This window comes from Aphis gossypii, unplaced genomic scaffold, assembly GCF_020184175.1.
Source record: "Aphis gossypii isolate Hap1 unplaced genomic scaffold, ASM2018417v2 Contig01133, whole genome shotgun sequence".
Classification (NCBI taxonomy): domain Eukaryota; kingdom Metazoa; phylum Arthropoda; class Insecta; order Hemiptera; family Aphididae; genus Aphis; species Aphis gossypii.
The window spans coordinates 11222-21330 of NW_026083477.1; the positions used below are offsets into that span (position 1 = coordinate 11222).

At 28.1% G+C, this 10109-nt stretch overlaps 3 protein-coding genes across 3 annotated transcripts; 2 read left to right on the forward strand and 1 right to left on the reverse strand.

The window, feature by feature from the left end:
* Positions 1-891: 891 nt before the first annotated feature.
* LOC126555811 (uncharacterized) lies at positions 892-3634 on the forward strand. Its single transcript, XM_050210688.1, has 4 exons — positions 892-1253; positions 1638-2074; positions 2180-2354; positions 3477-3634. The coding sequence occupies exons 1-4, from the start codon at positions 986-988 to the stop codon at positions 3632-3634; spliced, it is 1038 nt and encodes a 345-aa protein (XP_050066645.1). The 5' UTR covers positions 892-985.
* Positions 3635-3654: 20 nt separating this feature from the next.
* LOC114132646 (general transcription factor II-I repeat domain-containing protein 2A-like) lies at positions 3655-4674 on the forward strand. Its single transcript, XM_050210685.1, has 3 exons — positions 3655-3886; positions 3944-4051; positions 4289-4674. Exons 1-3 carry the CDS (start codon positions 3655-3657, stop codon positions 4672-4674), a joined length of 726 nt encoding a protein of 241 aa, XP_050066642.1.
* A 1125-nt stretch (positions 4675-5799) lies between these two features.
* Positions 5800-7865, reverse strand: LOC126555810 (E3 SUMO-protein ligase ZBED1-like). Its single transcript, XM_050210686.1, has 4 exons — positions 7673-7865; positions 7320-7572; positions 6252-7279; positions 5800-6206 (listed from the first exon to the last, which is right to left on the reverse strand). Exons 1-4 carry the CDS (start codon positions 7863-7865, stop codon positions 5800-5802), a joined length of 1881 nt encoding a protein of 626 aa, XP_050066643.1.
* Between the last annotated feature and the right edge of the window lie 2244 nt (positions 7866-10109).

Consider the following 10109-nt stretch of genomic DNA (forward strand, 5'->3'; position numbering starts at 1 on the left):
AATCAATTCATATTCAGAAATTCCACTTAAAAATGACTGCACGAGAAATGATGACTATTGTGCATTTCTTTTCATTAATCATTGGTGATTTAGTTCCAAAAGATGATCCAGTATGGGCATTTTTTAAAATTTTCTTAGAAATAATTTACATTTTATTATCAAGTCAAATTAAAGAAAATACTATAAATCATTTAAAAGAACTTATTAAGCATCATAATTTAAATTACGTTTTACTTTTCCAGGATACATTAAAACTAAAACATCATATCCTATTATATATGAATATGCTCGTAGGTAATATAAGTTCTCGAAAGAATATAACATTGTCATCAGCCAAAAAATGTTAATATAAATATACATATAACATAATGAATTATAAAAATAATAAAAATAATATAGAATTAGAGGACAAACATAAAATAACTAGCAATCATACAACTTTTTTAGAAAGAATTTATGGCTTTTTATTTGATATTAATTTATGTAGCTATTCTCAAATAGATTATAAAGGTACAACATACAAAACCGGATATTTTTTAACAAATTTAATTGATGAAGTGTGCTTATATGAGATTTTAGATATTGTCATAAGTTTAAATAATTTAAATGTTATAATTGTAGTCAATCAGATTGAAATTGATTGCTATTGTCCTCATTTAAAAGCATACAAAGTCAATAAAGATAAAAATACAATTTTAAAAACTGTTTTAAATCCAGAAGACTGCAGTGGACCACCAATAAATATTTCTAAACTTTTAAATGGGGATTTATTTATAAGATTGAAAGAATATTATTAAAAAATTATTTTACTTAAGTGTATAAATATTAAATTATAATATTATATACCCATACAATTAAATAATTTAAGTTAATAGTTAACCATTATATTATTATTATTATTATTATTATTATTTTTTTTTTTGTAACAATTTTATTTATCTATATTGCGTTGTATCATTATTTATTATATTAAGTATCATAGAAAATGGAATCCTGGATAAATCTTGAAAACAATATGAATGAATCTGAATCCCAACAACCCAACACATACACTGAAATAGGTGTAGAAAGTTTGTTTGTTTCAAATAGTGACAATTTATCACAGGACCAATTACAACATGCATCAAAATTATCAAATAATGAAACAAATATAAATAGTTTGTCATTACCCACCATATCAAATGATGAAATCTTAAACATGTGGGATATTCTAAAATCTTGGAACCTAGAATGTGTGTATCAAACTTGTATAGGTAAAAAACTTGAATTTATCTAATTTTTTTAAACTAAAAAAAAATTTGTAATTAAAAATGTTGCCAGATAAATAAATTACCATTTACACTTTACAGTCATAGATGATTTATTAAATAATTATTAAGTAAATCAACAACATTTGCTGAAAAATATTTTTTCATTGTGTACCATGCTGTAACCCTAGTTTAAAACAATAATTTAAAAAACAATTTGAACTGTTGCTAGTTTTAACTCTTTTGATGGCCATAAGTGGTTAACTTGTGTATTATGATACATAAATTGATAATTATAGAATTATGTAATATACAATTTCTTGAATATTATGTAACAAATAAACATACTTATTAAATGTATATAATATAAATAATCATTTTTATTTTTAGATCAACTTATAGATACAGATGCATTGAAATCTATGAAGAGCAAACATATAGGATTATTATTAACAAACTTTCCACTTGGAATACATATTAAATTTGAAAAACATTTAGAAGAGTATCAAAAAAATCAAGGACAACAACTCGATATTTCAATATTGAAACCTAAATTAATAACTGAAACTCCAGTCCAAAATTTAACTTTACAAAATACTAAGCCACCAGCAGTTGGATTTGATCTAAATGACATTTTAATCAAAAGTACTCAAGGTTCAATGATAATAGATTATTACTATAAACAAAAAAAGTTAAATGAATCGTCTCGCTCTTTATTGGTGGAAATAATCATAAATGATCTAATTAAAAAAAACAGAACCATGACAATAGATTTAGCCGATAATATATCGAATGCCATTGTCAAATCATTTCCAACAGAAATAAAGGTAAGAACTTTGTAAACCATCAACTAAACTATATAATAAAACTGGTTTAAAGTATTACTTTAATAAAGCTTGATAAATTTTACTAATTATTTTATTAATTTATAGGATGTATATTTCTTAAAAGATTTTTCTTGTAAAGCACCAAAGGGAAAAGTTTATGCCAAATATTTCAACACAATGAAAAGACTCAAAGATGTTGGTTTAAAATCTACCAAAAAGATATTTGAGGATAAAAATATTTTAAGTAGATCTCAAGATCAAGTGGATTTTTATTTGAACGGTGGGTTATGATTATTATTTTTACATATAATCATTTAAATAATTGGCATACAAATTTACAATAACTATTAATTAATTGATATAAGTGAATACAAATTTTACTGTTAAGTAATATAGAATTTTAAAATATTTAAAACAAAGTGTGTAAGAATCAAAATAATTTGATATTTTGTTTTTAATTGCATTCACTTAAGACAGGCACCGGCAACCCGCGGCCCGCGGGCCGCATGCGGCCCTCGGAACTTTTTGTTGCGGCCCTCCAAATATAATTCAAGGTATTTAAAATTTTAATTTTGTAGCTTAAATTATTATAAAATATATAAATAATATTTAATCAATGCGAGATAAGCTATGATCGAAAACGTAATCTAATCTTATGTAATATATATATCTTCGAATACGACAAATACGTATTGGTTATGGCCTTAGTGGCTTAGTGCAGTTCGTTTCGAATCATTCCAACGTGAAGTTTAAATTTCAACTGTTTTATAATAACCTATCAATTCAATGTCAAAAAAACGTAAAATTAGTAATGAACATCGTACATTCAACGAATCATGGACAGATTTATATTTTTTTATCGAAAATAAAGGTAAACTATTATGTTTAATTTGCAAAAAAACCATTTTAACTGTAAAAGAGTATAATGTTAAACGTCACTATGAAACAGAGCATAAATTAAAATTTGACACTCTCACTGGTGATCTTAGACAGATTAAAATAAACAATTTTAAAAGTTCATTAACTAGTCAACAAAATAGTTTTAAATTACAACATAATCAAAACGAATCAGGAGTACGAGCTAGTTTCGTAGTTGCTGAAATGATAGCCAAGTGTAATCGTCCATTCAACGACTCTGAGTTTATAAAAAAATGTATGTTAGCCGTTGTAAATGAAATATGCCCTGAGAAAAAAAAACAATTTGAAGACATCAGTCTCTCAGCTAGGACCTGTGTTAGACGTACCGAAGAGTTAGGAACAAATTTAATATTCAAACTGAAAGAAAAAGTTTCTAAATTTGATTGTTTTTCTATCGCAACTGACGAAAGTACTGATGTTTGTGATACTGCTCAGTTATTAATATTTATTCGAGGAATTGATTTTAATTTCAATATTTCTGAAGAATTAGCTGAATTATGTAGTTTGAAGGGAACTACAACGGGAGAAGACTTATTTATCGAAATTGACAAAACATTTAAAAAACTTGGATTAAGTTGGAACAAACTAGTTAGTGTTACTACAGACGGTGGTAGAAATATGAGTGAATTAATAAAGGATTAATTGGGAGAATAAATGCGAAAATGGTGGAAGAAAGACATGAAGCACCTATGATATTTCATTGCATCATACATCAAGAGGCATTATGTTGCAAAGTTTTAGCATGGAAAGATGTAATGAATATTGTAGTATCGACGGTTAACTACATACGCAAAAATGCGTTGGCACATCGTCAATTCAAAATATTTTTGGAAGAATGCGATGCTGAATATGGGGATGTAATATATTTTTCCGAAGTAAGGTGGTTGAGTAGAGGTGTGGTTTTGAAACGGTTTTTTATTTTACGAAATGAAATAAATATTTTTATGTCAGAAAAAGGTAAAATTGTACCAGAATTATCAAATGAAAAGTGGGTTCTTAATCTGGCATTTTTAACTGATATAACAACTTTATTAAATGAGCTGAATACAAAACTGCAAGGTAAAGACAAATTGTTGTCAGATATGTATTCAAATATAAAATCATTTCAAGTGAAATTAAAATTATTACACAAACATATTAATGAACAGCACTTGGATCATTTTGTATGCTGTAAAACTGTATTAGAATCAACCAAATCAACTTTAAATTGGGAAACTACAAAAATTAATTTTTTAAATATAATAGAAAACCTACAAAATGAATTTTCAATACGATTTTCTGATTTTTACGTACAAGAGAATAAAATCAAATTGTTTCAAAACCCTTTTTCTGTCGACATTGACGATGTTGAATCTAATTTACATATGGAAGTCATAGAATTGCAAAACAACGATATTCTTAAAAATGCTTTTAAAGAAAGTAATGACCTAAAAATATTTTATTCAAGTCTTTCTGAAATAGATTTTAAAGGCATTAAAAGTTTTGCTAAAAAAATGATTACTGCTTTTGGTAGCACATATATTTGTGAACAGACATTCTCAATACTTAAATTCCGAAAAAATAAATATTGTTCACGGTTAAGCGATGAACACTTGAATGCTGTTTTAAGGATATCAACATCCAATTTAAAAGCGGATATAAATGAATTGGCGGGAAAAATTCAACCTCAAAAATCACACTAGTAACTTAATATTTGTATACTAAATTGCATTCAAGAATTAATTAATAATTATTTTTAAACTTTTAAATTGTCTCTACTAATGTATTTAATTAAAAATTAGTTAATAAGCATAACTGCAATGTTAAATTCATAATATGTTTGTTGCTATCTGTAAATATATTAGTATTATTTGTTAAAATTATATTTTTTAATATTTTAATTTTGTATGCGGCCCTCCATTAAAAACTGAAACAAATTATGGCCCGTGTAGGTAAAAAGGTTGCCGACCCCTGACTTAAGAGGACGCAATAGTAAAAGTAAAACGTATGCAACGCTCCAGAGATGGCGTTGTGCACCGTATCGCCGCCGTCGCGGCAGGCCGTAACCACGCCCATTACCTCCGTGACTGGGTTCACGTACCGCAGTGTCGGGAGTGACGCTCTATTATAGGGATGGGAAGTTTCGTTCAGTTGGGTGAGCTAGTTCGGTCGTTCATCGTTCACTTAATTGAACTAGTTCACTGAACGATATGCATATGTATATTGTATATGGTTCTGAATTAGAATAAATTTAAGGAGGGAAACCAAAAGTTTCGTTCAGTTAGGGTGTTGTAGACATGTAGTTCATTGAGTTTCGTTCGTTCATCGTTCAAATTGAACGATACATGGACTGACGGATGTCGGATTGTAATGATTGTATACTTCGAAATTCTTAATTAATTTAACTACTATTACAAATACATTTTTATATTATTATTAAACAAATGCAAGAACAATACTATACATATATAAATATATATATAACATAATATATAAAATAAAATTACATTGAATAAATATTTATATCGTTCAACTTTATAGAAATACAAAGTATAAAATATAAATATGTATAAAAAAAAACGTAGATAACTGTAGGTTCAACTGAAGTATAAAAGATTAGAGGTATAATATATTAAATTAATAAATTATAAAATAATAGTAATAATAAAAAATAATAATGGAAAGGTAGGTAATAGGTATCTTATCACATCTTTAGTTTAACTTTACCTAGCCTATTGGTAATTCTATGCTATATATAGATATACCTAATCTATACATATCACAGAACATGCTATTACTTACCTAATACCTTGTTACTTGTTAAATTATTATAGATTTTGGTTTAAAAAAAGTATTTGAGATGCTTTGCTTGGTTTAATCCGGTTTCTTTGGTCAGTTAATGTCATTCCAGCCTTACTAAAGAGTCTCTCACACGGAACAGATGTAGCAATAATGCATAGTCTTTTTAATACTAAATTATATAAGCGGGGATATTGGGACTTTCTACTATTCCACCAGGTAAGAGGGTTTTCATGCCTATTTAAAATTGGTTCATTCAAATATTTATCAACTTCTATAATACTGGCTGCTTGTGGGTTATGTGAAGCTTTCTGTCTGTTATATTGCTCATCAAAGGATTTCCACAACAATGAACTTCTGGTAGTATTAGACTCATCACTCTGTTGTAGATTTTCATTATGTGAATTATTTACACCTTCAATTTGTACAGAACATACTTTAGTTTTCAATTTATTAAGAGCAGTGTTATATTTGTTGTCACTTATATTTAAAAATGCCAATTTTTTGTATCGCGGATCCAATAGTGCAGCCTGTGTAACGAGATCATTGTCTTCTAGCGGTTTTAGACGAGTCAGTGTTTGTTGTTTCAAAGTAGATACCATTTCATGTATTTCAATTGGCAAACTTATATCTTGTTCGTACATTTTCATAGACTCTAAAATGACACCAGTAAAAATCAATACAGACGATAGTGTAACATATTGATCACCACAGATTTCCTTTGTCACCTCATAAAATATTTCTAGAACTACTGAAGCTTTTTCAACAATTATCCATTCTTCTGGAGTTAATATCTCTACATTTGCTTGAAGAACTGCCAATGTAGAATTTATAGCATCCTTAACTTTAACAAATCGTTGTAACATATCAAAAGTGGAGTTCCACCTAGTGACAACGTCTTGTGTGAGTTTCAGTTTTGGTAGATTCATCTGATCTTGAGTAGCATATAACTTGGCTAACGCATGATGGCTTCGCTTGAAGTATTCTACTATACTTTTAACCTTTTGGGTGATAGGTGAAATATGCTTAAGACCATTCTGGACAGCTAGGTTCAATGTGTGCGCAAAACACGAAACCTGACGATACTTAGTCTTTTGAATAGCACTTGTTACATTGGCAGCATTGTCACTGACAATTGCTGTCACTTTATGAGAAATATTCCAATTTCTCATAGTTGTAATAAGTTTTTCACTAATATTGTCACCTGTATGTCGTTCATCAAATTCTGTGCAATCAAGGCAGAAAGATTTCAATTGTGTGTCTATATCAAAAAAATGAGCAGTTGTGGCCATAAAACTTGTATTCTCATTTGAAGTCCAACAGTCTGTTGTGAGACATACAGCTATAGTTTGATCTATTAAACGTTGCACATCATTTTTAGAACTTTCATAAAGTCTTGGTATAATATTGTTAGATATGGTCTTCCTACTAGGTAATGTATATGAAGGATTTAACAAATTTAAAAATTTCTTGAACTCAGGGTCTTCAACAATTGCAAATGGATAATATCTAAAAAAATTATACCAAGTACACTAAAAGTATGTATTACCTCTTCACAATCATTTTAGCAAGTTGTTCATCATATTGTTTTTTTTTAGTCACTGAAATTGGTCGACTTTGTTGAACAAAGTCGGTCATTCGTGTTTGGGCATGTAGACGATTAGGTAGCTGTTGAAAATACTCAGATGCACCTGATGATGGAATTGGAGTCAAAACTGAACTGGTCTGTGCAACGTTAGGTGAACTAGAAGAAATAGTTGAGATGCTGATTGTTTGTATATCATGTTCAGCATGAGGTAACTCTTAAATAGTAATAAGTTGACATTTAAGTTAAAAATTTTTTAAATTTTCAAATAATATTATTATTTTTATTAAGCATGACAAATAAAAACATGAAAGTACCTCTTTGCTGATTGGATTCTTTCCAATTAATAGTCACTGTTGGATGTCTTGCTAGCAAATGTCTTTTTAAATTATTCAGGCTTCCACCTGCAGTACTCAATTTAATACTGCAGTAGCCACATTTAGCTTTATCACCTTCTACAGGCTCAAAATGATTCCATAGTTCAGAAGTTCTGCCTCTGTAGTATGGCATATTTTCTACTTAAATTTATTAATTTTAATGTAATTGATTATTTTTAAACTATATTTTTAAAATTTCCAAACTGAACAAATCTTAATATAATTTACATTAATAATTTTATGTTTAAAAAGTTTGTTCAATTAAAACAATCATAAAATAACAGATGCATTAAAATATTATTATGAAATTTTACCATTATTTCTATAATATAATTAAAATAATTATTTTATTTTTATTTGATTTAAATAATACTAAAGACATTTTTTCATAGATATTTCATACCAATTGAATGATGAATTTAAAAATTGTTGTTTTTACATGTATATGAATAAAAAAGACCACATTTTAAAGAAGCCGAGGTCTCATACAACATTCATATACATATTAAATATTTTAGATTTTTTACTTTTATTAGTTTTAAGGTTGTTATTCAAACTATATAATATTGAAATATTATATTATTTATAAATATAATTTTTCAGTCCATTTCATCACCAAATCACTTGTGGTGTATACAATTATCAATAAAAACAAGCTAATAATGGTGTCAAATTAATAAATCTTGAGTTAATCTAATGAACACTAAATCAGATTTTTAATTTTTATAATCATATTCTAATAATTCTACAGTCTTAAAATTAAATAAGATATTTTGGTTTAATATCTCTGTTATATAAAAAAAATACAGTACCTACACAGTAGTATAGATTCTCACTGTAAAATTTGTTTTAGAATCAGATATATTGTATTATAAAACACACAAGTGATTTTTAGGGACTAGAGTTATGTTTAGTATTAATATAATAATATATAAAAGTAATAAAATTTACCTTGGAATACACTCAGATAAAAATATTAAACAAGTTATTAACAACCTATAAAAAAGAAATGGCAAATGAAAAAAAAAAATATAAAGAGCACTGAGCAACAGGAAATTGGAACAAACAACAGACCAAAAGCAATTATTAACACAGGAGATATAGTTGTATTAAACAGACTGAGAATTGGTCATACATATTAGTACATTGCAATAGAAATTACATAGTCATAATCATAAAGATTCAAATTCAAAGATATTTATAGATCTAATTTATAAAGAAATCAGTGTATGTATATAATATGTAAATATGACTAATAATAAATAACAAACAATGATATTATTTATAACTTTTATTTTTATAAAAATAAACATATATAATAAAATGTACATTGTATACATTAATATAAACGAAGCATATTTCATTAATAATATATAATTGGTACAACAAAATGTCAAAACATAATATAAACATAATTTAAATTTAATATACAGTTCATTTAAAACCTGCGAATGGCGCGAATCATCATTGAATCAGTTATTACTGCACGCATATTAGATATATATTATATATATTATATTAGATCATATACAATATATATTATCTAAGATATACATAGATAATATTATAAATTATTATATATGATATGATTTACTGTGATAAGGTGTATCTATGCGACTATGCCTTTGTGGAGGTCTCAGGTTATCACCGGAGCTCCTCCAACTAACTACTGGATTAGGACGAGGGCGCTTGGGAGTGAAAAAAAACAACACGTCTCGAAGTTAGCGATGCAGCGCAGTTTTTATTTATTGAAAAGAAAAATAAAAACAAAAATAGTTTGCTTTCTTATGAGTGGAAAGCGGAACCACAGAAAAAGGATCTTGACGGTCGGTCGAGAGGTTTCTTCGTTTTTTGGTTGAACGAAAAAACAGGACGAATTTATGGTGGTGGTGGGAGAAGTGCAGGATTTCTAGCGGAAGAATGCGTAGAAGGTAAGGTCGGAAGGCGGTCGCCGTCCTGAGCCAAGAAACCACTGTGACCAACCGCCTTACAATGTTGCCGATGTCGGAGAGAAATTATGTGGCGGCGGCTCGCCACACCTTTAATGTAAATGGTTGGCAGTTTCATAGATAATAAAGTTATGGGTAGGACACTAGGGCATATCGGTCTTATAGTATGGTAGCACTGCACTGTTCAAAACGATAGTTCAAAACAAGAATTATTATCGATATAAATTTCGTTCAATTGAACGATTAAATTATTCTTATCGTTCGTTAGTTCGTCGTTCGTTCATCAACCAATCGTTCACTGAACTAGGTCGTTCGTGAACGACACATCCCTACTCTATTATTCCGCTGACTGTCGTATCGTGCGTTTCGCGTATTTTAAGTCGCCTGTATATTTCTATGCACGCATCGTGCTCACCTCTCGCATTACG